Genomic DNA, 26,345 nt, shown 5'->3' with positions numbered 1-26,345 from the left:
TAGAATTAAGATGCTAATTAACATATTAGTTAAGTTATTGGACTAAGGAGAGGAGAAACACCCCAAGGTGGTATTCCCGCCCTTGAGCCTGATTGGTAGTCAGGAAGGACTTTTGATATGTTCATTGTGCTACCCGATGGGGTATGGCGGCTCCCCCCAGTGCAGGGAGTTGGTGAGAGAAACCAAGGCAGCTAGTTAGTGCGCAGAGAGGCTAGCATGGGAGACAGGGGGAGACAGGGATCAGGGACAGTGTGCGACTAGAATGGGGAGCTTAGTGAGACTGAAACAAGCGCGTGGGGAGAATGGAATAAACGGCAACTGGTCATCAACCAGCCTGATGGCCTCATTTCCTCCTTCGTCCACCCATGCCATGGCATTGGCCAACCCTGATGGGGAAGTGGCCTAAAACCACCGAACCTCAGCCGCCTGGAGATTACACATGCTTGAGATTTTTCCATTTTCTAAATTAAATTAATTTCTAATTTAAAGTTTCTGGAATTAAGCTTTTCATCGTTATGTTTGTGTGAATTTTATCACATCCCACCAAAGTTTTAGAGTCCTCGTGCGAGTCAACTGACTCTCTCTGCTGTTCCTTCCACTCCCCCTTCCCTTTTCCTCTGGTGACCACCATACAAACACCGTAGTCCATAGTTTTTAGAGTTCAAGGGCTAAATGAGATCTTTTCTGTCTTCAAAATTTCCCAAACTCATGAGTTTATTTCCTGATACCACCAATATGTTGCAAATCGTGCTACTGTATTAGTCTAATGTTAAACATTTTAAACACTGGACCACAACTGTTTGACAAATAAACCTTTACTATAGTGTCCTTTAAAAACAAATATAGAAAATATCTATTTAAAATAGTTTTAATACTTATGCATTTTTAAAAATTGGAGCGTTATTGCACAGAGTCTCTTGCCCACATGCCTGACTGTCTTCCCCGGGGCCCCTCGGAGGGGATGGGCTCTAGCTTCCCTCCCCCCACTAAGCAGAGCTCCAGACGGCCAAAGACCACCGGAACCTAGCTACAGCCATGCCTGAGGCCCCTCTCCACATGTTCGGACAGGCCTCATGCATGAAGGTATCGGCAGAGGAACCCAGGTGTGTGTAATCCCATCAACGGCCAACATCCAGAGAGAGACTTAAAAGCAAGCTCCCAGAAGCGATATCTTTAGCCTACTTCTCCCTCTGGGAGAAACTAGCAAGCTTCTGAGAGTTTCCTGCCCCCATGGGACAGCCTTCAAGCTTCCCATGGTGTATTCATATGCAAAATCCAGTAACAAGCTGGATCTCATTCCCCTGACCCTGAAGGGCCCCCAGTGCAACATTGACATCGTTAGGAGGGCCGAGTCGAGAGAGACTTCTAAGATCTCAGGGAAAGGACAAAATGAGAGGTTACTGAGCCTGCCTGAGAAATCGGTGATTAACGGGATTTCATGATCGTGATCATGATCAAGTGTTATTTATTTATTTGCTTTCTAGACTGCACTGACTGGTGCTTAGGGCTTTCTCCTGGCTCTGTATCAGAATTACTCCTGGCTGTGCTCTAGGTATCTTATAGGATGCCGGAAATGGAATCCGGGTCTGCTCTGTGCCTAAAGGCAAGGGCCCTACCCATTACTCTCTCCAGCCCCTGGACTGTTTTTAATGGAGTTGTGGAACTTTTATGAATGCTATCTAGATTTTTAAAAATGATTATTGATAGTATACTTTCAACCACTTCTATAAATATGACAAGCAAAGCACAACAATTTCCATCCATTCAGTAACAACAATTTACTAATGTGAATTAGAATTGTAAGTATATAGAAAACTTCGAAACTATTTTGTCCTTCCTGATATATATATATGTATATATATATGCATATATATGTATTCCTCTAGTGTAATATGATTTCATACTTTAGTATTGATTTGCATCAGTGATAATATTTTTATTGGGCAAGCAAGTCTTTCGGGTTTTTTTTTTTTTTTTTTTGCTTTTATGGGTCACACCCGGCAATGCTCAGGGGTTACTCTTGACTCATGTACTCAGGAATCACTCCTGGCGGTACTTGGGGGACCCAATGGGATGCTGGGAATCGAACCCGGGTCGGCAGCGTGCAAGGCAAATGCCCTCCCCGCTGTGCTATATCGCTCCAGCCCCAAGCCTTCAGTTTTAAAACGCAAGTTCTTAAGAGTGATTCACAGGGAACATTTCTTAGTTCCTCCTTTCCCCCTTTTTTCATGACGTCCAACCTCATGAACAACCCTCAAGTCCGGGGCAAATATTGCATCATCTCAGAGGACTACACCCCCTGGGGAATCCTAGCCCCAGCCCCGGGCAGAACCACCTTGGCAGCCTCCTCCAGACGGGCCAGCAGCTGGACCAGCAGCTGCAGCCGCAGACGCCGGAGTGGCTGGAGCAGCGGCACAGCCAGATGCGGAGTCGAGCGCCCGGTGCCAGCCAGGACAAGCGGCAGGAATGACCCCAGGGTCCAGCTGGCATAATCCCCCTCAGGGCTGCCCACGAGAGAAGAAAGACCCCGGGATCCCTTGATTCTTGTTTCCCTTTGGCCTCGCACCCCAACCCATATTTTTAGTCCCAAGGTCTCCAGTGTCCTCAGTGGGTACAGACCAGTGCCCTGCCCTGCCCCTAACCAGGCAGGTGTGGCCCTGCGCCCCCCAAGCCCTGGCCCTCTGCAGGGACCTCGCAGTGGCCCTGTGCCAGGACTTCTGGAGGGACGCGTTGGTGTCCGGTTTCTGCGGACAGTCCAGGCACCTGTTTGTAGCCTGTGGGAGCCCCACGGAGGGACCTGGTGTCACCCACCACCTCCAGGAGGGCGAGGAGAGGGTCCCCACAGGGGACACCCTCACCCCCGAATGTGAACAGAGCAGTGGGGGACACCCCACTAGCCACCACACCCCGCCCCCAGAGGTGCCCGAGCTGGAACTTGAGTAATGGTGAGGAATAAATTCGTGACTCAAAAAAAAAAAAAATAGTTCCTCTTTTATTTTCCTTCCCCTATCTTCTACTTGGTCTCCAAGTTCCTATTTTATTACACTTTTCTTCTGAGTTTAAGCGCTATGACTTTTGCTCTGTTGGTCTTGAGGAATCAAACCTCTGGCTGAGGTGTTTAGTTCTCATGCGATCCCTCTGAGCCTGTGTGATTGGTGGGACCGCAGTGGTCCTGCAGAGCTGCTTTGAGTTGCTCTCAGAGTGATGGGGAGGCTGGTGTGAAGAGAGCAGAGCGTCTCTCCTCAATATGACGACAGAGATCACTTATGCTGAAGTGAGATTCAAAAACAAAGCCCAGTCCTCGGCCGCCCCATCACAGGCTCCTGCAGGTAAGAAACACTTTCTGCAAGCTCATAAGGAGATGAGGGATGGGGAAGGGTGTCAGAGAAGCATAGGTGACATTAGTTGCTAATTTTTTCTACTGGATGCAGTTGGGAAATGCGGGTTGTTAGTAGCCTGAGTTGTCTAATATGAAGCAGGAAGAGAGGTGACTACCCCAAAAGTGAGGTGTGAGAACGAACCCTCACTCCCACCCAGCCATGCTAAGGAGAGTGCTGTTGAGTTGAGCGTTGCTCTGCCTTGTAGGGCTGAGTGAGTCGACAGTCAAGAGATGGTGTTCAGCTCTTGTAACCATTGGCCCAGGTGTAGCACCTTTGATGAATGAATGAATGAATGAATGAATGAATGAATGAATGAATGGGCTCCATTCATTGATTAGAGAGGAAGATGTTTTCAGGGACTGTGTGTCTTCATTTGTTAGTTGTGTACTCAGGGATAACAAAAGACCTCTGCAGATTAAAGACTAGAAAGTCTTACAAAGACAGTTTATTACTTCTCAAAGGAAAATAGCTCTGCCATCAGAAAATTCTTTTTTAGGGGGTTTACATGAGACAATACTTGGGAGTTATTCCTGTGTGTACTCTCAAAAATCACTCCTGATGTGGCTCCAGGGACCACATGGGGTACCTAGGATCAAACCTGGGTCAGCTGTGTGCAAAGTAAGCACCTTATCTGCTGTACTATTTCTATGGCCTACCCAGAAATTTTATTTTACACCAGTTTCCAAGATGGATTTAATGCAGTTTTGGAGAGTGGAGCAAACTGATCTGAGTAGCACGTAATACATCTTACACAGAGAGAAAAACAGAGAGAGAAAAGCATATATAGTATAAGAAACTAAGAAACACTATGCGTGTGGTCATAATGTTCATGTTTTCCAAAAACATGGAAATATGAAGAATTCTTAAGAAAATTTCTTCTTCCTATAACATAAACTGTATATAAACCTTACCATATGTTGAAGTATTCATTATAGAAAAAATAAAGTTTAAATTCTATTTATTCTTAAAACAGTAACAATAAGTCTCTCAATGAGAGACGTTACTGGTGCCCGCTTGAACAAATCGATGAGCAACGGGATCATCTAGAGATAATAATAATTTAGATTTAGTGCATGTAACTCCAAGTGTAAGTAAATTGAAGCATTTCTTCTGTCAAATAGAAATCATGTATATTACTGAGGGGGCTTCTCTTTACTTGGGAATACATCATAACTTTGAGAAAATTAATTTATTTTTAACCTGGGGACCACATCTGAGCAACTCAGGAGCTTCTCCTGGGTCATGAGGGGGGGGGTCTGTCCCCATGATATTTAGGGGATCATGTGTTGTCAGGAAGGTAACATGGGCTTCCATCATGCGAGGCATACGCTCAGTTCTTTGAGTTATTTCTCCAGTTTCTTTCATTGAAGTAATATTGGTTTATAGAAGGGCTTTAAAAACTTATCTACTTGAAAACGCTTCTCCTGGGGAATGCAGTGTGGGTACAAGTTTCCAGAAAGACCTCAGCTTCATTATGTGATTGCTTTTGAAGTAAGTTTGGGTCATTGCATGTTCAGAAACATTTTAATACATTTTACTCCAAGACTTGATAAGGGTTGACTCAAAGACTTAGCTGCTATGACATTATTTAAGGACAGAAAAATGTTTGAATTAATAAAAAAATCCAGATTACTATTTGCCTGGCAACTGAAATACTATGCAAATAGAAAAAGAGAAGCTGGTACAAAAATTGATCATGCTGAAATCTCCAGGCTTTCTCGGTGGGGGTGGACTACCTCCCCCCACTTCCCAATACTTCTGGGCAGTCACTCCCACGAACCAACGCCAGTGCCACCATGTAAGCTCTCTACCAGCCTTGCTCCAGAGACCCAGAAATAAATCTAAAAAGAGATCAAAAGCTGCAGTTAATCTCAGACTTATACAAGGCTGAACAGACTGGGGTAAATTGAAGAGGGGGACAGGCCAGCCTGGTGACCGCCAAAGCAGAGCCCCTGGCAGCTGCTTGCTTCCACAATCCAAAATTGCTATCATACCCTGGGCCTGATTCTGCTGTCTCAGAATGGACCTCACAGAAACATAATCTGCTGAAAATTCCTGTATGTGTTTTTTTCTGACTGAAATCTCCAGGCCCTTAAATAAGTTTACACATATAGAGATATAAACTTTATGATAAAAGAACAAAGACCAGGGCTAGAGCAATAATAGCAGAATGGGTAGGGCATTTGCTTTGCACTCGGCTGACCTGGGTTTGATTCCCAGCATCCCATATGGTCCCCTGAGCACTGGCAGGGGTGATTCCTGAGTGCAGAGCCAGGAGTAACCCCTGAGCATCTGTGGGTGTCACCCAAAAAGAAAAAAAAAGACCTTAAAATAAAGTAAAGCCTTTTCAACAAGGTGGCAGAAAAGTAACTGCAAAAACATAAAACATAAAACTAGATCATGCATTAAGGTTTGGATATTAGACCTGAAACCTTAAACTATGAGAAAGAAACAAACTGAAATACTCCAGGACCTAAACTTTGGAGCTCTATCTGGGGACTCAACCCTAATGGTAAAGGAAACAAAATCAGAAGAAACACATGGGACTGCATCAAATTAAAAAGATTTTGTCTAGTGAAATAAATCATCCCATAAATCAAAACAGCAATCTAAAACCTGGAGAAATGTTTGCACATATTGTGTTTGATAAGGGGTTAATATCCAAAAAACATAAAAAAACCCCCCACAACTCAAAAACAAAATAGCAAGCAAGCCAATCAAAAAGTGGACAAAAGATTTGAATAGACACGTGTTCCAAAAAATACACAAAGATGTCCTATAAATACATGAAAAAGTGTTCAGTGTCACTTATTAAAGGGAGATTAAAATCAGAACTACAGTGAAATATCACCTCAAACTAATGGAAATGGCCTATGTTAAAATTATTGGAAACAGTGTTGGCAAGGATTTTCGGGGAAAAGGAACTCATATACTTTTGGTGAAAATAAAATTAGTGTACCCTGTAGAAAATGCTATGAAGATTCCTTCGGAAAATAAACATGAAAATTCCGTATGATCCATAATAACTGTCCTAGTCATTTACGTGAAAACAGGAAAAAACACATAGAAAAGAATAAGTTTACCTCTCTGTTCATAATTACATTATTCACATTAGCCAAAACATGGGATCAACATACATGCCCATCAAGAGATGGTTGGATAATGAAATTGTGGTATATGAGCTCAATACAAATTTTTGTTTAAAAAAGATAAAATCCCGATTTTTCAGACAAAATGGATAGAACTTGAGTGAGTATGCTAAATGAAATAAGAAACTGAAATACACTTACTAGACCATTGCACTTATATGTGGAATATAAAGCACTGAAGGAAATGAACTTACAAAACCCAAGAGAACGGGGCCTGTGGCTAATTCAGTGGTAGAGTGCTTCCCTTGAAGGCATGAGGTCTAGAGTTCGATCCCCATCCCTGCCCCACATGCCCAGTGTGATTCTGGCAGCCTCGATGTTCATGACTCGTGGTGCCACAGAAGAGTCTGTGCCCCACCACCAAGTGTGTTCCAGCTCTTCAACGTGTATAAAATCTCTGGTGAGCACCACCATGAAAGTGTGTAGCATTGCAAGTAGATGGGTATTTCCTGTCACAGCAAACATAGATAAAGGGAAAGAAAGGGACCAAACCCTCCTCGGCCCAAATAACTGCAGCACTGTAACATTCTCATCTTGTTAATCATAGATTTACTCAAGCGGGCACCAGGAATGTCTCCATTTGTCCCTGCCCTGAGATTTTAGCATAGTGAACTTTTTTTTTTCTTTTTGGCTCACACTCAGCGATGCGCAGGGGTTACTCCTGGCTCTGCACTCAGGAATTATTCCTGGCAGTGTTGGGAGACCCTATGGGGTGCCAAAAATTGAACCCAGGTCCTTTGTGCAAGGCAAATGCCCTACCCGCTGTACTATTTCCCCGGCCCCTAGCATCAAGAACTTTATGCCCTCTCCCCACGTATGCAGCACGTCAGGTGGATGACCTTGGGTATACTAGTGACGCGCTTGGCGTGGATGGTGTAAAAGTTGGTATCCTCAAAGACCCCCACCAAGTAGGCCTCACGTCCTGCAGTGCATGACGGCCGAGCTCTGGCCCAAATAAAGAGCACTGTCACTGTAGCACTATCATCCCGTTGTTCATCGATTTGCTTGAGTGGGTACCAGTAACGTCTCCATTGTGAGACTTGTTATTACTGTTTCTGGCATATCGAATACACCATGGGTAGCTTGCCAGGTTCTGCCCTGCCAGCAAAATACTGTCGGTAGCTTGCCAGGCTCTCTGAGAGGGACAGAGGAATCAAACCCAGGTCAGCCACGTGCAAGGCAAATGCCTTACCCGCTGTGCTATCACTCCAGACCGGCCCAAATAAATAATAAATAAATATAAAAAGCAATAAAACTAAATCTTAGAAGAATTTTGTTGGAAACTCTGTTAATTGCAGAGGTGTGAGGAAAGGTTAGAAGAATCTTTCTGGCAATGTAATGGCAGTAGAACTTTGGTGGTAGGTATGATAAGACTTACACACATATAGGAATGTGAAAGCAAGCCCTGGAAATTCCATAATATTGTAAATCAATTAAAAATAAGAATTTACATACCATGTGTTAAAAACAGTAGGTTATCAAATAATATATGGTGATGGAGACATTTTGTAAAATGTTGCTATTAAAATATTTATTATTTAAAATTAAATATTTAAGTTATAACATATTTAAATAAATTACAATTAAATAGCGTATAAATATTTAATGGGCTGTAGCGATAGCACAGTAGGTAGGGCGTTTGCCTTGCATGTGGCCGACCTAGGTAATATTCCTCCACCCCTCTTGGAAGCCTGGCAAGCCACCGAGAGTATCTCACCCGCATGGTAGAGCCTGGCAAGTTACCCGTGGCGTATTGGATACGCCAAAAACAGTAACAACAAGTCTCACAATGGAGACGTTACTGGTGTCCGCTTGAGCAAATTGATGAGCAATGGGATGACAGTGATACAGTGATAAATATTTAATATTAAATTATTTTCTTATCAAAATATGAAAGCAGTAATCGTTAATGGTAGGAACTCATGCTCTTACATGTATTCCTAAGTTTCTACAATGAGTGCTGTTAGTTACTTTTATTTTAAATGTCATATTGTCCGTATTAATGCTCCAATCATGAAAAGAGAGAAGAGGAAGGACTGGCCCGACTGTATTACTGATGAACCTCATTTGATTTCTCTTGCAGCTCCCAAAGAGAAGACTAGCCCTCCCCCAAGTAACTCTCGTTGCCTCAAACTACTTGTTGCTGTGTTGCTGATTCTTTTGCTGCTGGCAATCTCATTCTTACTTGCCTTTATCAGTAAGTAGCTAATAGAATTGGGAAGGAATACTTCCCTTACCTGAAGAGATAGCATCCTTTAGACACTGGCAGTTTAACACTGGATTTTACCAGAAAGCTGAAGTCTTCTCTAGGGGAAACAGAATAAGTAGGCATCCATTGGAAACTTGGTGCTTTATTTGAATTTAGTTAATCTTAAATGAAATAATGACACCAAATTTCTTTGGAGAAAGTAAAGTATATATGCATGTGCACAAGTTTGTGTTTTAAAGTGAAACCTATAGGGTATCACTCTCTACATTAGACTGTTGGGTAAATGAAAACAAATGTCTATTCCTTACTAGTGTTGTTCAGGCCTTTTTAACTGTAGGCACATAGTTTGGGATGACCAAGAGGAAAAGGAAATGGGAAAATGATATTTCAGGCAGAGTTTTCTATTGAGTTTTTACCTTTTTTCCTGATCAACATAGATGTTGTAAAAGTCAATTTTAAAGAGGTAGACATCCATATCCTGCTATCTGCAACATGCATATCTTTGGCTTCAGAATTTTGAAAAACTTTGGGGCCATACTCAGAAGTGTTTAGGCTTACCGGTCACTCTGTGCTCAGGATTCACTCCAGTGGGACTCAGGGGACCTTCTATCTACTGTACTATCTCTTCCGCCCCTGACTTTAATAATTTTTAAGATTTTTAGAAGGTATGAAAGCCAGTCCATATTTGGATGTATATTTCATTCACTAATTTGGTCATTCAATGTCCAGTGATAAATACAGACCTTTCTTTTTTTCCACCACTGGGACAATGAGAAAAAGAGCCATAGAGAATTTTCCCATAGTCTCAAGAAATTCAGAGAATAGTGGAAAATTGTTGAATCAACCAGTGGTTTCAACACTATAGAAGTGTGTGGGTGACAGGAGACAGAGAGGATTCCTGAAGGAAGGGTTTGTTATAGATGAGTGTATTAAGAACAACAGAGAGGTTAGAGAGGTAAGATAGGAAAATCTGGGCAGCATAATTATAAATTACTGGAACATATGATATTAAGGAACTGTGAGAAGTAAAGTTGTAGATGTAAGGAATATGGCCCTCAGAGCATGAAGAGTGTTATGTACAATACTTATAGCCTAGAATTTTTGTTTGATTGATTTGGGGTCTTACTCCATGATGCTAATGTCTACTGACTCAGAGCTTGGGACAGGTCCATGAGGGCTGAGGATGGAGCTAAGAGTACCTGCGAGCAAGCAAAGCACATGGTCAACCCTTGGAGCTATTTCCTAGCTCCAGTCCGTTTTTCCCCTCCCTGAAAGGTTTTTTTTTTTTTTTCAAATCACTTACATTTTGCTGATGACTAAAACATTTTTCACTTAGTGGTTAAAATAACAATCACTTGATTCTGTGAGTTGGCAATTTTAACCAATCAAGTAGGAGGTTCTTTTTGTCTGGCTTAAATTATTCACACACAAGCAGCCAGGTACCAGTTGCAGACAACTTCGTGTTTAAAGAAGAAGAGGATGTCAGTTGGCAAGACATGGGAAATTTGGTCACATTTATTCCACAACTCCCCAGACTAGCCTGAGTTTATATGGAAGGTAACTTTTAGGTTTCTGTGAATGAGAGTGGATGTCAGAGAAATCTCTGGAAACCACAGCGTAGAACTCATCAAAATTGCTTCTGTACATTCTGATGGCTAAGGAAGTCTTAAAACCATCACAGTTTTCCTGTCCTCTCCCACTTCCCCCGTGTTGGGGTGCAAGGTATTGAACGCAGGTCCCCACACATGCCTCAGAAACATTCTACCATTGATATCAATATCCCCCAGACCTAACTAATGGAAGTCATAAAGTTGTCTCAAGTTGAAGTGGAATAGAATTAGATACCACTTGTTGAAAAGTAATACTAAAAATGAGTGTGGGGGCCGGAGTATTAAAAGTATTAAAAAGTATTAAAAGTAATACTAAAAATGAGTGTGGGAGTAGAGCAGCTAGGGTGTTTGCCTTGCACACGGCTTGCCCGGTTTCAATCCCTGGCATTTTATATGGTCCCCCAAGCACTGCCAGGAGTAATTCCTGAGTTCAGAACCATGAGTAACTCCTGAGCATCACTGGGTGTGGTTGAAGAAGCAAAAACAAAAATAAAAATAAATAAGTGTGGCAGGAAAGATGAAAAATCATGAACTTTTTTTTTTGTTTGTTTTTGGGTCACACCCGACGATGCACAGGGGTTATTCCTGGCTCTGCACTCAGGAATTACCCCTGGCGGTGCTCAGGGGACCATATGGGATGCTGGGATTAGAACCCGGGTTGGCCGCGTGCAAGGCAAACGCCCTACCCGCTGTGCTATCGCTCCAGCCCCCAAAGATGGGTATTGAGGAGCCAATTTTTTTTTTCTTTTTGGATCACACCTGGCAATGCACTTGGGTTATTCCCAGCGGTGCTCAGGGGACCATATGGGATGCTGGGAATCGAACCTGGGTCGGCCGTGTGCAAGGCAAATGCCCTACCCATTGTGCTATCATTCCAGCCCCTCATGAACTTTCTTATAATAAGTTATTGAGAGTCACTGTAGAATTTAAAACATGGAGGAGATATTGTAATCAAATTTGACAGACAGAAATACACTTTTGTTGTTTGCTATTTGAAACAATTGAAATACACTTAATTGCAATACACGTACTTTAATTGAAATATACTTTTGTAAATTGTGTTAGCTGAATATGCCAGGACATAGCTGATAATAGATAATAGAATGCCAGTTTATTATCCATTTGCAAAATAGTGAGAACTTGATCCATGATTCGTGGTAGTAAAGAGAAAAGGAGGAATCTTTGAATAATGATGAGAAGGTAGAACCTTCTCTAGAAGGAGGTAGAGGCTTGATGAATATTGAGATCTACAGATAAGGTATTAAAAGAACTCAAGTATAGCTCAGGTATTATTACCTGATAACTGCAATGGAGATATTCATAGGTATCAGGTTTGAGTGAAGATGGTGACTTAAGTTTGGGGCAATTTGATTCTTATTGACTCTTCAACCTCAAGTGGACCTGCCTAGTGGAAGACATATTGGTCATATTTTGAAAAATAAGATTGGATTTTGGAATTATTTCATGTTGCAGAGGAAACCATGGGTACTCATGCTTCACCCAAGGAGAGGCTTTCCAATGAGAGGGAGGATAAGAAATTTATAATTGAAAGGAGAACGAATAAAGAGGAGCCTAAAGTAATTAAAGAAGCATCAGTAAGAGTTGTGAGGAATATTAGATTTTTAAAAAGAGGTGAGAAGACTAATGAGATTAAGAAGTCAGGAAGAAAGGAGGGGCAAAACCAGGAAACAGTGGTGTCCCGAGAATGCAGTCAAAAGAACTGAGTTCAAAAATGGCATAGTTCTGAAATCTCCAGGCTCTCACAGAGTAGGGAATGGGTGACCTCCCCCCATCTCCACGTTTTTCTGGGAGCCTGACAGTCATGTTCACAAACTGCCTCTGGTGTTATAGAAGCTCATTACCGGCCATAATCCAGGGACTCACAAATTTCAGAAGAGATCATCAGCAAGCTGCAGAGATGCCTCCGGACCCCAAAGTCCCCATCCAGTTAAAAATGTAACTCTAGCTGTATCACCCTCTTCAAAATTTTAGAATTTGTGGAGGGTGAGGCTGCAAATGGGCTGCACAACATCTCATACTCTGTATTATTGCTGTACCAGGAGTAGCACAACACACTGGATGGCTGTAAAGTAGAAAGCAACCAATCTCGATAAAACCAAACCAAACCAAACAAACACACATAAAAGCACACAAGTCTCAACTTGTATCAGCGTGTGATTAATATATTCTGCAAGGGCTTAATGGCTTCAGGGTGAGATACAACAATCTTCATACACTTTTTTCCAAAGAAACATTTTTGGCTCATTAGAGAATTATACATTATAATCAAGACAAAATAAAATATTTCAGGCCTGCTCTTGGGGCAGGCTTGGGTGATGGCTGGGAAAATTTGAAATGGTGGTGGGAGGTGTAATGGTGGGGGGATTGGTGTTGGAATATTGAATGCAATGAGTTATTGTAAACAAGTTTATATTACAAAAAATAATTGCAATGGGTCTGAGAAAAGAGATGTTAGCAGTGTTCCATGGATGTGGTTAGGACATTGCAAGAGTGCAGTGGTTGACTCTATTGAAAACTACAACATACAACAGGAGAGAGAATAAAAGGGAATGCCCTGCTGCAGAGTCAGGGTGGGGGATGGGGTGGGGGTGGTGGGAGGGATACTGGGAACATTGGTGGAGGAGAATGGGAACTTGTGGAGGGATGTAAACAAAATGCAAACATGAAAGTTCATAAGTTTGTAACTGTACTTCACAGTGATTCACTAATAAAAATTTAAAAAAGAGTGCAGTGGTTGAAGTGGAAGTTACCATTGGTTGATCAGGGATCCAATGGGATGTGAGGAAGAAAAAGAGAAGTTTCGTCATTTTGCAAGGGAAATAGTTTTATCCTTAAATGGCAAGAGACTTGAGTGTACTGGTGTGCATAGGAGTGACAATTGGGTTAGAAGAAAGGAAAAGGATAAAGAAACAAATGCTCTTCCCTCCTTGTTCACTGTATCACTGTCGTCCGCCCGTTGCTCATTGATTTGCTCGAGTGGGCACCAGTAATGTCTCCATTTGTTCCTGTTGCATTCAGAGTCAGTGGAATGAGGCCCATTATTGTTATTGTTTTTGGCATATTGAATAAGCCACAGATAGCTTGCCATGCTCTGCTATGCCCCTCCTTGTTAGATTTTTTAAAATTTCCTCTTTCTATAGTTAACCCAGACCTCAGAATTGATGATTTTCTTCCCCAAATACATGATTTTACATCCTCAGATAGAATCACCTCTCCCTTCTCCACGGTTTAGCATTGGCATACATATCACCCACTTATATTTGAAGGCGAGGATGGATAATTTCCTTTCGATCCATTTGACAAGAATTGTCATACCATCTTTCATCCCATTCTGCAAACAAACCTGTGGTTTCGACATCTGTAGGATTAGAATGTGTTTAATGCTGGGAAATGAGGCATTGTTTTCCACAGTTAGCATCTTTCTACTGGAGCAGTTGTGTATTATGGGTTTCGGTCAAGAAAGTAATAGTAAAAAGAAAAGCCTAACAGTACCAGGAAAATGACCGGTGTTATTCTCTTTCTAGTATTTTTCCAAAAATATTCTAAACTTGTTCAAGAAGAAGAGTTTATACAAGATCTGACTCACACAATGTTGGAATGTAAGAAAGAAAACTTGACCAAGGAAGGTAAGAATATGCAGATAATTGAATTGCTGACTATACTAGTAGAACTAATGACTGTACTCGTAGAACTAATGTACATATAATTATTCACTGTATCACTATATCACTGTATCACTGTATCTGAGAGTCTCTTGCCCACATGCCTGGCTGTCTTCCCCGGGGCCCCTCGGAGAGGATGGGCTCCAGTTTCCCTCCCCGCCCCGAGCAGAGCTCCTGGCGGCCAAAGACCTCCGGAACCTAGCCACAGCCCTGCCCAAGGCCCTACTCCACACATTCGAATGAGCCTCACGCATGAAGGTACTGGCAGAGGAACCCAGGTGTGTGGGACCCGTGGCTGAGACCTCCAAGCCTGCTCGGATCCCGTCAATGGCCAGCATCCAGAGACTTAAAAGCAAGCTCCTGGAAGCGCGAGGCTGCTTTGCAGCCACACAATATCTTATAGCCTACTTCTCCCTCTGAGAGAACCTGGCAAACTACTGGGAGTTTCCTGCCCACATGGGAGAGCCTCGAAAGGTCCCCATGGTGTATTAATATGCCGAAACCAGTAACAAGCTGGGTCTCATTCCCCTGACCCTGAAAGAGCCTCCAATACAGCATAATTGGGAAGGAAGAGTAGAGAGCGGCTTCTAAAATCTTAGGGCTTGGGCGAATGCAGACGTTCCTCAGACCACTCGAGAAATTCGATGACTAACGGGATGATGATGATGATGATGATGATGATGATGATGATGATGATGATGATGAAGATGATCACTGTATCACTGTCATCCCGTTGATCAACGATCTTCTTTTTTTTTATTTTTTTATTTATTTATTTTTTAATTTTTATTAAATCACCATGTGGAAAGTTACAAAGTTCTCAGGTTTATATGTCAGTTATACAATATTCAAACACCCATCCCTTCACCAGTGCCCATATTCCACCACCAGAAACCCCAGTATACCCCCCGCCCCCACCCCTACCCCCTACTGTATAACTAATGAATTTCACTTCATTTTTTCTTTACCTTGATTACATTCCATAATTCAACACAAAACTCACTATAGTTGACATAACTCTCTCTCTCTCTCTTTTTTTTTTCTCTTTTTCCTTTTCCCTTTTTTTTTTCTTTTTCCCCCTCATCCCCCTTCCTGCGCCTCATAGTATGGTGTACGCCACGCCACGTCGGCCAGCGTGGGTCTTTTGCTTAGTTCACAGTCCAGAGGTGGCTGCTACATTAAAAACCTTCAATATTTTCAACAAAAACTTACTGTTATTATTTGGAGTTTCCCCCCCAAGTCAGACCTGTTCAAATGGAACCGATTCACATTGCTGACAATTATGAATGTTAAGTCATGCGGACGCGGCAGCGTCCGCGCGGTTTTGGATTTCTGTATAAAGTCCAGGGAGAATTCTGCCAGAAATTACATAGCCCAGCTCACAGTCCCAGTGCATTGCTGTAAGAAGTCTCTGAATTCAAAGTCTTTAGGCGCAGAGGGTCCGATTCGCGCTCAGCGGCTCCGGGTTTATCTGGGCCGAGGGCGTGCCGGTTACGCCCCCTTCCCATGAGTTCCTGGAAGCCCCCAAAGTAAAATCCGAATACCTGTGGGTCTGGAATCAGAAGATGGCGCCTGCCACATGGTGCCGCCAGCCCGCCGCTTTCCATGCAGGAAGACAGGGTGGGGAGGAAAAAAAAATCCACCCCCAGCAGCACCGAGTTGTAGCCCAGTTTGGTGTCCCAATGCATTGCTCTCGGGTGCTGCGCTGGATGCCCGAATGTGTTACATCTTTGGAGTCAAAGTCTTTAAGCGCAGAGGGCCCGATTCACGCTCAGCGGCTCCCGGTTTATCTGGGATCAACGATCTTCTTGAGCGAGCACCAGTAACGTCTCCATTCGTCCTAGCCCTGAGATTTTAGCAGCCTCTCTTTACTCGTTCTTCCCAACGGTGCCTGGAACTAATATACTTATATTTATATAAGTTTCTGACCATATTAGGTATGAACAAATATGCATATAATTGAGTCATGGACTATACTATGCTACATCCTACCCCCTGTGGCAAGCTTCCAACCATGGACCATTCCTCCTGATCTTTGTTTCCATTGTCCTGTTTCCACTGTCATACTATGCTTTTCATTAAAATTTTTAAAATTAAATCACCGTGAAATAAACAGTTACAAAGTTCTCAATGACTGGCTTTCATCATACAATGTTCCAACACCCATCCCTTCACCAGTGTACATTTCCCACAGATATCAATAGTTCCAGTGAGATTCATGGGTTCAGCATACTTAAGAGCTGTTTCATAGTAGTTTTAAGTGTGCATCTCTATCAGGCCTCAACTATTTTGTGTGCATATTTTCTTTTCTTTTTGGTTCACACCCAGCCATACACAGGGGTCACTCCTAGTTTTGCACTCAGAAATTATCCCTGGCTGTGCTCAGGAGACCATATGGGATGCTGGGAATCGAACCCGGGTCAGCCATGTGCAAGGCAAATGCCCTACCTGCTGTGCTATTGCTCCAGCCCCTGTGTGCATATTTTTAATTAATCTGTGAAAAAGTGATTGCATAGCTTCTGGATTTCTTCTCTGTTTTGCCACATCTGGCAGTTTCAGGTCACTGCATTTATGAAGCACTTCTTGGCGGTGCTCTGAGTATATTATAGCATGTCAGGTTTGAAACCCAAGTCAGCCACAAGGAAAGCAAGTGCCTGCCCATTGTACTAAAGTTTTACTAGATTAAAAGGTCCATTGGATTTCTTTAATCTTCATTTCTCTCTGTAATTTATGTTCACTCTAATTTCCTATCTGTTAAACAACTTACTCCAGAGAGATCAAATTCAGTTGTGTTTTAAGAGAACACAAGTATTTCATGCTTCAAATGGTTCTTAGAGAATATGCAACATATTTATTGGATAGAGTTGAAGGCTCTGATATTCTATTTTGTTTCATTTTCCTCTCCTTTTGACAACACAATGTCATTTTGGGCTGCAATGACGCCACAGGTTGACACCTTAAACAATAGATTTTTATTTCTTCTAGTCTTAAAGGCTGGAATGCAGAGATCAGGTGAAGCAGGATTGGTTTCTGTTGAAGAAGGGCTGTCTGGCTCACAGCTGTATTTTTGCTGTGTCCTCAAATGGCCTCTCATCTTTCCATAGGTGGGGAGAGAGTAGGAGCAGAGAGGGAGAGATGAAAACGAAGAGACAAGGGGAGAGAGGGGAAGGAGGAGAGAGAGGAAGGAGGAGAGAGAGCAAAAAAGAGATGGAGGAAGATAGAGAGGAGGGATTATGGGTGAGCGAGAAAAAGAGGGAGAGAGGGTAGAAAGAGAGGGAGAAACATTTATTTTGTTTTGTTTTGTTTTGGGTCACACCCGGCAATGCACAGGGGTTCCTCCTGGCTCCTGCACTCAGGAATTACTCCTGGCAGTGCTCAGGGGATCATATAGGATGCTGGGAATCAACCCTGGGTCGGCCACATGCAAGGCAAATGCCCTACCCGCTGTGTTATTGCTCCAGCCCCTAGAGGAACAAACATTTTTGATGTATGTTTCTCTTCTTCAAGTATCAAAGTTTTACTAGATTAAAAGGTCCCATTGTTCTGACTCTTTTTAATCAAGACTATCTTCTAAAGGCTCTGCCTCCAAACGTAGTCGACTGCACAGAATCAGAAACACTGCTGATGTGATCCCAAAATAATAAAACCACCACTTGTCTTATATTGTACTAATATGGCCAAGTATTAACACAGGTAAATCCTGGAGCTGCTGCCCGAAGAATTGGAAGCCATTTGGTTCAAATTGCTACTTTTTTAATACTGAGGAAAAAAATTGGCGTGACAGTGAGAAGAACTGTACAGGGATGCAGGCGCATCTGCTGGTGGTCGACAGCAAGGAGGAGCAGGTACTTTCCGTTCAACGTGAGAGTCACAGTTCTGCCAGATCTGTCCCCCTCTCCTGCTTGGGAGGAAGTTCTCATGGTCAGGGGTGTTGCTGCTGAGGCATACGGCTTTGGATACAATAGATGGAATTGGACATCAAGTCTTTACCTTCTCCACCTTCTTCTGATTCCATTTAAATCCTCCCCATCAATATAGGGCGTATTTAGAGTATTGTATGGAGGCTTGAGTGGAAAGATGGGTATATTTGTACCTGAAATATCAGTAAATTATATGAACTTATATACATTTATAAATTATTGTTGTTTCTATTGGGCTCTCTCTGGCCCTGTGGTTGGAGGCTGTTCCTAGCAGAGAGGTTAATCTACTGGCAGCTGATCTGCTTTTTGTGTGTCATCCTAAGCATGATCTACAGCGTTTTGTAGCCAATTAGAACTACTGGTGGGATATGTAGGCCTGGATCTTATGGTCTCCGAGCATTAATAAAATGACAACTGTCACAACAAGAAGCAGAAAGAGGAAATAAGCAATACATGATCAATTGAGAAAAGCCATGAAGTGAAATAGGAAAGGAATAAACAGTGATGAAGTGAAATAACATAAGAAGTTATCAAAGGAAAGAGAATTCATGTGAAAAATTTCCTCTCCAGAGCTTTGCAGACTCCCATCTCCTACTGATGAGGTGGGGGTGGGTGTGAGATGGTGATTCACGTAAGCACGGACAAAAATCTCTGCCCTCTGTGCTGGGCACTGCAGTTCTCTATTGGACTCTGCTCAGAATTCCGGAATTAAAATCCTAATCACCAAAGAGATATAGGAAATTCTGCCAGCAGGGCATTGTTAGCTATGAGACAGCAGCCTTTATGAATGGCGTTAGTGTTCTTAGAAAGGAGACCCCTCGCCACTTTCCACCCAGACGAGACCCCAAGTGCCCCACATGAACGGCTTGTCCGTTCTTGAATGCCCAATCCCAGAGGACCACTAACTACTTTCGGAACTCAGCAGCTTCTTACAGAAATGCCTCTAGACTGTGAACTAAGCTACAGCCCCATGCCACCCCAGGAGGGGAAAGGTTTTTCTCTCTAGGCCTTTCCTTTCGGTGGAGGCAGCAACGTGGCGACGGCCATCTTTTAGAGCCCACTAAACAGAGGTACGAGCTTACAGTGTTGCGACTTCTGGCAGAAATTTCTCTGGACTTAATTAGTAAAATACCAGAAATCTAGAATGGTGTGGCCGCAACATCATATGGTCTTCATTCTCAGCAATGGAAAACAAACTATCAAATGATGCATTTTCGGCAGGTCTAATTGTTGAGGGAAAATTCCAAATAATAATAGTGAGTTTTCTGTTGAAATATTGAATGTAATCAAAGTAAAGAGAGAGTAAAGTGAAAATCATCAGCCACACAGGTGGAGTGGAGGTGGGATGGGAGATATACTGGGGTTCTTGGTGGTGGAACATGTGCACTGGTGAAGGGATGGGTGTTTGATCATTGTATAACTGACACTTAAGCCTGAAAGCTTTGTAACTTTTCTCATGGTGATTTAATAAAAAAAAAAAAAAAGAAAGGAGACCCCTCATACTTCTTTTCCTTCTCTCCATATAAACTCACTATGAGAGCAATTTTGAAGAGGAAAGGGGGTCTTTTCTTGATCATACTGTTTTCTGATCTGGGGACATCAGTGTATTAACTATTTCAGTCGTTTATAAGCTTCCCTGTCTGTGGGCAATATAGAGAGGCCTGGACACCTAAAAAAACACTATTGTCCCAAGAGATGCCTTGGATCTTGTATTGTTCAGTCACAGAAGACCTAGACCTCTGGGCCAGACCCTGGGTACCTTTCCATGAACCCTTTCATTTTGGTGTTCTCTTTTCCCTATGGTTATAAAGGACTCAAATCTATGTGAAGGCTATAAGCTCTAATTCACTTCTATTCTTTCCTAGGAATTTATTAACAAGAATGTAATTAAGAAACATGCTTATTATTTGGGGCTGTCATATTTTAAGAATGGTCACTGGGAATGGGTTAATGAGACCCCATACAATCACAGTGCCACGTGAGTATTGAATTTGGTAAGGGGATCCTGAGTCCTGCAGACTGTAGGGACTTTAGGGTGCTCTAACTAGCAGCTTTTCAAACAATAGAGCTCATTCAGGACTTCTGGACATTAGTTTGCATGTTTGAATTTGCATTCTGCTTCAAGTCACCTCAAGAAGTCTATAAAGAATCATTTTCTCGGGCCGGAGCGATAGCACAGCGGGTAGGGCGTTTGCCTTGCACGCGGCCGATCAGGGTTCTATCCCCGGCATCCCATATGGTCCCCCAAGCACCGCCAGGAGTAATTCCTGAGTGAAAAGCCAGGAGTAACCCCTGAGCATTGCTGGGTGTGACCCAAAAAGCAAAAAAAAAAAAAAAAAAGAATCATTTTCTCTTTTTCTCTGTAGAAATGAGAATTAAAACTGAATTTAAAGAGTTCAGGTAACTCGGGACAGGTTTCTGTAGTGGCAATGATTATCTTCCAACCCCAGTTTATTTGCTATAAAAGCCTATGCTTGTGAAATTTGCATATTCAAGATAATAAAATCCATGTCAAGAAAAATCATAGCCATTCTTAAAATGTAATCCCTGCCCTAAAGCAATAAGATAACTTCTGATAGTCCTAAAGTCTCTTATAGCTATGTATATTTTTTGCATGTATTTTGTAAAAAAACCCTGTTAGGCCAGAGACATAGTACAGCATGTAGGATGTTTGCCTTTCATGTGCTCCCCCCTGACCTTTGGGATCAATCCCTAGCAATCCATATGGTCCCCCAAGTACTTAAAGGAGTAATTCCTGAGTGAAGAGCCAGGAGTAGCCCCTGAGAAATGTTGGGTGTGACAAAAAAGGGAAAGAAAAAGCAAAAGCCCCAATTATTAGATCCTTTAGTACAATTTAGTAAGTTAGAGACTCATAGGAAATATGTGAAATGTATAGGGATAGTCTCTATTTCAACTTTTTTAGTTTAAGAACAGGATAAGATATAATGATCTTTGATAACAGTAGTAGAATCAGAGATATTTATTCTAAGATATGTATTTATATGTATTTTTAAAAATTGTTGTTTTTCCCTTAAACTTTATATAAAACACTGTGGTATACAAAGTTGGTTATGATGATTTTTTTTATAGGCACTCAATATCCCAACACCAATCCCACCACCATTACACCTTCTCTCCACCACAGTCTCCAACTTTTCCAACCACCCTTCAGTGTCATAGAAGGTCCTCAATAATTTATTTTATATTGCTTGTTATCAATAGTTCACAAACAGAATGATAATAAAATATTTGCTAGAAGATAGCTAGTGAAGATTGTTGTATCTCATCATAGAGCCATTAAGTTCTTGTATAAGAGATTACTAAGATGTTGATACAGGTTAAGCCTTCTTTATATATTCTAGTCATCAAGATTGGTTGCTTTCTACATTATATCCCATCCAATCTTGTAGGATAGTCCTGGTTTATCAGCGTAATAGAGTTTGAGATGTGGCGTACCCACAACAAGCTTCAGAAAGTCCAAAGTTTTTGATGGGGTGATTCGGCTAGAGTTAAATTTTTAACTGGGTGGCAGCTTTGGGGCATGTGTGTGTGACTTCTGGGGCTTCAAAGTACAGGAGAACGGTGGGGAGGAATCCCATCCCCAACTCTATGAAAGCCTGGAGATTTCAGTCACAAAATCTGCATACCTGAGCTTTTCTGGTGGATTCATTTTTGGGTGAGGCTCATCCTGAGTCTTGGAGTCTGGCAAGAGCATGGTGGTCATTGTGGAGTGTGCTTCTGGGGCTCTGTTTGAGTGGGTGTTAGGCTCACCCAGTCCTCTCTGGGGTGCCCTTGATGACTCAGCCTTGTCAGGGTCTAGAAGCATCGAATCAAATATATTTTAAACAAGTCTCATTCTCAAAAAGTAGTACATGAAAAATCCCACACTATCAACCTGATCAGGATAAAATTTTTGATCACTAAAGGAGCCCATGGAATCAGTGCGCAGGCATGGACAGAGAGAGGCAGGTCTGCAGGGAGGGTCTGTGACACAATGAAATGGGGCAGCTCTGGGAGTTGGCAGCCCCATTTCAGGGGAAATGCGAGCAAGAGATGGATGGGACATGTGTGAGAAGTGGGGAAGCAATGATTTGTGTGTCTCTGACCTGACCTCCATAATGTTCAATGGCAGTTATTGCTTCACTGTCTCTTTTCAAAGACAGTTTGAGAAACTTACTTACCCTGTTCTCCTTTTTCAGGTTCTGGCACCCAGGAGAACCCAGTAATGGCAATGAACACTGTGTAATATTAAATTTTCGTCAGCAATGGGGCTGGAATGACATTCCTTGTGATCACCGTCAGTATTCAATTTGTGAGATGTTGATGATCTACTTATGAATGGAACATTCTCTATGCACCTGTGGTAGAGTTGTCCTTGTTCCTTACAGAGAGAGCTCATTTGCTCTTGTGCATCTCTTATATGATATCCACAAAGAAGCTTTCCACAGTCTACCACTTATAATGAATCAGTGTACCTATTTCTTAAATTATTAATAAAACAAATAAACGCTTATTGAACATTTTCCAGTGAAGACACCATATTGGAGAACCTTTTCATCGACCATTACCTGGAACCTGAGTCTCCTAATTTTTGTCCAATTGCTCAGGGGTTAGCCGTGATTACATGATGTGGCTCCCTACCTCCAATGCTCCTCTATGATCAATAGGAAAATAATCCCAACCACTGATTTTGGTTTTTCTGAGCGAGATGGGCCATTCTGAACTGAAATCACGTTATGAAACATTTGAAAAATAATACACGTTAATGGGAGAAAAGCTTTATATTTGACTCAGCACACTCTATGTTGAATCATTTTTTGGGTGATGAATAGAATAATATTCCACAGGTATTTTAATATTATTTTAGTGTCATTGTAACATAGTCTATTTTTAAATATCAGCTATGTAGGCTGAGATAAAATGAAAATCTTCTCTGGCTGGAATAGGGGCTTCTGGGATTGGTTGGCGTCACCATGAGGGCCCCAGAACAGCAGGAAAAGTCAAGGAAGACTTTTAATACCCTAGCCCTTTCTACCCCCAAGGAGTTGAAAAAAATCAGAGTTTTTTTTTTTTTGTTATTGTTGTTGTTTTGTTTTTTGCTTTGGGGGTCACACCCAGAGATGCACAGGGCTTAACTCCTGGCTCTTGCACTCAGGAAAAACTCCTGGTGGTGCTCATTGGACCATCTGGGATGCTGGGAATCGAACCCAGGTTGGCCACGTGCAAGGCAAACGCCCTACCCGCTGTGCTATTGCTCCAGCTCCAGAGCTTTTCTTGTTGGGGGGGCGGGTGGTGGCAATCCAGTTCTTTATTAGTACCTTTTCTTTTCCTTCTCCTTATTTTATGAAAGCAGTGTGATTTACAAAGTGATTCATTGCTGAATTTTAGACATACATATATCAGCACCGATCATAGCACCAGTGCCAACCTCCCTCTCTCCTCCATCAGAGTGCCCATGTTCTCTCCCATTACCCTCTTCCCATCCCCCAGCTTGCTCTCTTGTTATGCACTTTGCTAAGTTTGATTGTTGCAGTCTTGATTTCAGTGTGGTTGACCCAGTGGTTTGGATATTTGGCCCTATCATTCCTTACCACCACCTTTGTACCTTAATCTCCTGATCTGGCCCCTTCCTTCCCCCCCCTCCAGTTTTTCTCCTCCCTGTACTCTGGCCAAAGGTTGATCTTTAAAAAATTGCATTTATATGTGATGTTTAGAATAACCAGATAAAGAACGTTTAAGGTTTAATTGTCTCTCTCCCCCAGATGTAAGAACCAGGTGTTCAGGCTGTGGCCTGTGTATAGAACCAGAAAGCTCTAATGCTCGTTTCTGGACCTGTGTTTGCTACCAAGGCACTTTGGGTATTCCCACCAAAGAAATTTCCTCTTGTCAAGGAGAAATAAAGCTGTTTTTATGTGCCTTGTCCTTGTCCTATGAATGTCCTGTGAAGAGCCCATTACCATGAGGATGTCTTGGCAGTGATTTTTGGTTTCAGTGTCATATTTGCTCTGTGTGGAATTTTGCTCAAAGGTATATTTAAATTTTCTCTTTAGTATGAAATTCTTGGGTGGAGCGATAGCACAGCGGGTAGGGTGTTTGCCTTGCATGCAACCAACACAGGTTCGATTCCTCTGCCTCTCTTGGAGAGCCTGGCAAGCTACCGAGAGTATTTTGCCCATACGGGAGAGACTGGTAAGCTACCTGTGTCATATTCGGTATGCCAAAACACATGAACAAATCTCACTGGAGATGTTACTGGTGCCCGCTCAAGCAAATTGATGAACAAGGGGATGACAGTGATACAGTAAAATTCTTACAATAGGCTACAATATAAAGCAGCAAACGTGATAGATTGAGGACAATATCACTGTCACTGTTAACCCCTTTGCTCATCGATTTGTTCGAGCGGGCACCAGTAACATCTCTCATTGAGAGACTTATTGTTACTGTTTTTGGGATATCCAATATGCATGGGGAGCTTGCCAGGCTCTGCCGTGTAGGGTCCATACTCTCAGTAGCTTGCCAAGCTCTCCAAGAGGGGTGGAGGAATCGAACACGGGTTGGCCGCGTGAAAGGCTATCGCTTCAGCCCGAGGACAATATAAAGCAGCATATTTGATAGACTGGGGCCCTTGTTCGGTACAGACATAGTAACAGAGACAGGAAAAGTGAAAGAACATAAGTTTATTGGAGTGCATTCCTGGGAGGATTCTACAAAGGCCCCTTAAGTGGCTTGGTTAGACCTTTGACGTGGGAGAGACTAAGGAGGCTTTTAAGTGTCTTGGGCTGGAAAAAGTACAAATACCGGTGGGATGCATTGGACCTGGCCTTCTGTCATCTGTAGGGGGTCCGGATGTGAGGAAGGATGAAACACAGTCTTGTATCTTTCTAGGTGGGTTATAAGTCCTGTCCTCCAGCTGGGTGGAGGGTGATCTTTGATTCTGGGAGTGTTACTATCTCATAGCCAGTCGCCATTTGGTCCGAGCAAATCTTCTAATATTTATAGTAAAACCTATAATGTATTGCCTATTAGGATTATTGTAATTGATCATGATGAATCTCATTCTATCTGCCATTATCCTGTGGCCTCTTGAGGCTATGTGCTTGATACAGTCAAGTAATTGTGCTTGTCACCCTATTTTTGAATTCATCTAAAGACTATTCACTTTTATTCATATCTGAACATGTCCACGGTATGAAGGACTTGCCAGTTTACTTTCAAGAAAGCAATTTGTTTTCTGTGGTAATAGGGAAGTTTATTTACAATAATAATAGGGAACCGTGATTTAAGTAAAATGGGGGTGAAATAAAGGTAGACTAAAAACCTTGGAAGTAATTTATTTGTGGAAATGTTGTGTGAGCATGAATGGCAGTGAGAAAGCAATAGTCCGTCATTTCTACATTTCTCTTTCTTCTACCTTGCTTTTTATGAACATGACTAAGTCAGTAGTTGTTTCTTTTCATTTTCTCTAGAGCCACTATACAATTCCATTCATATCACTGACTATCTGAACTTTGTGTTTAGAAGTGATATATATATATATATATATCTTTGTGTTTAGAAGTGATGTATATATATATATATATACATATTGCTTTTTGGGACACACCCGGCAATGCACAGGGGTCATTCCTGGCTCATGTACTCAGGAATTACCCCTGGCGGTGCTCAGGGGACCATATGGGATGCTGGGATTTGAACCCAGGTCGGCCGCGTGCAAGGCAAACGCCCTACCCACTGTGCTATCACTCTAGCCCCTAGAAGTGATATGTAAGTGATGAATTACAATCAATGGACAGAACTTTAAAAAAAATAGTAACGTAGTTCTTTTTATTTATTTTTAAAATTTTACTTTTTTTTTTCTTTTTGGGTCACACCTGGTGATGCTCAGAGGTTATTCCAGGCTCTGCTCTCAGAAATTACCCCTGGCGGTGCTCAGGGGACAGTATGGGATACGGAAATCGAACCCGGGTTGGCCTCGTGCAAGGAAAAGACACTAGCCACTGTGCTATCGCTCCAGCCCCTAAAATTTTACATTTTTTGCTTCTACATTTGTGTGAACTTTATCACACCCCACCAAAGTTTTAGAGCCCTCGTGCTATTGAAATAATTCTCTCTGCTTTTTCGTTTCACTCCCCCTTCCCTCTCCCTCTGGTGATCACTATACAAACACCATAGTCTTTAGAGTTCAAGGGCTAAATGAGATCTTTTCTGTCTTCAAAATTTCTCAAACTCTTGAATTTATCCCCTGTCATCACCCAAATCTGCATGTGGTGTTACTGTTATTAGTCTAATGTTAAAGATTTAAATGTCTGACCACAACTTCTTTGATAAATAATCTTTAATATAGTGTTATGGGTGTTGAAATACCACATTTATCACTCTTCTTGTATTTGT

At 42.2% G+C, this 26,345-nt stretch overlaps 1 protein-coding gene across 1 annotated transcript; it reads left to right on the top strand.

Annotated features, from left to right (window-relative positions):
• The first annotated feature begins 136 nt into the window (after positions 1–136).
• Positions 137–22,289, top strand: LOC101549732 (C-type lectin domain family 4 member A-like). Its single transcript, XM_004610643.2, has 8 exons — positions 137–172; positions 2,193–2,205; positions 3,225–3,329; positions 8,613–8,726; positions 13,894–13,995; positions 17,725–17,876; positions 19,817–19,929; positions 22,151–22,289. The coding sequence occupies exons 1-8, from the start codon at positions 137–139 to the stop codon at positions 22,287–22,289; spliced, it is 774 nt and encodes a 257-aa protein (XP_004610700.2).
• The last annotated feature ends 4,056 nt before the right edge of the window (positions 22,290–26,345 follow it).

Source organism: Sorex araneus, chromosome 6 (genome assembly GCF_027595985.1).
Source record: "Sorex araneus isolate mSorAra2 chromosome 6, mSorAra2.pri, whole genome shotgun sequence".
Taxonomy (NCBI): Eukaryota; Metazoa; Chordata; class Mammalia; order Eulipotyphla; family Soricidae; genus Sorex; species Sorex araneus.
This window is presented reverse-complemented; position numbering and strand designations above follow the sequence as displayed.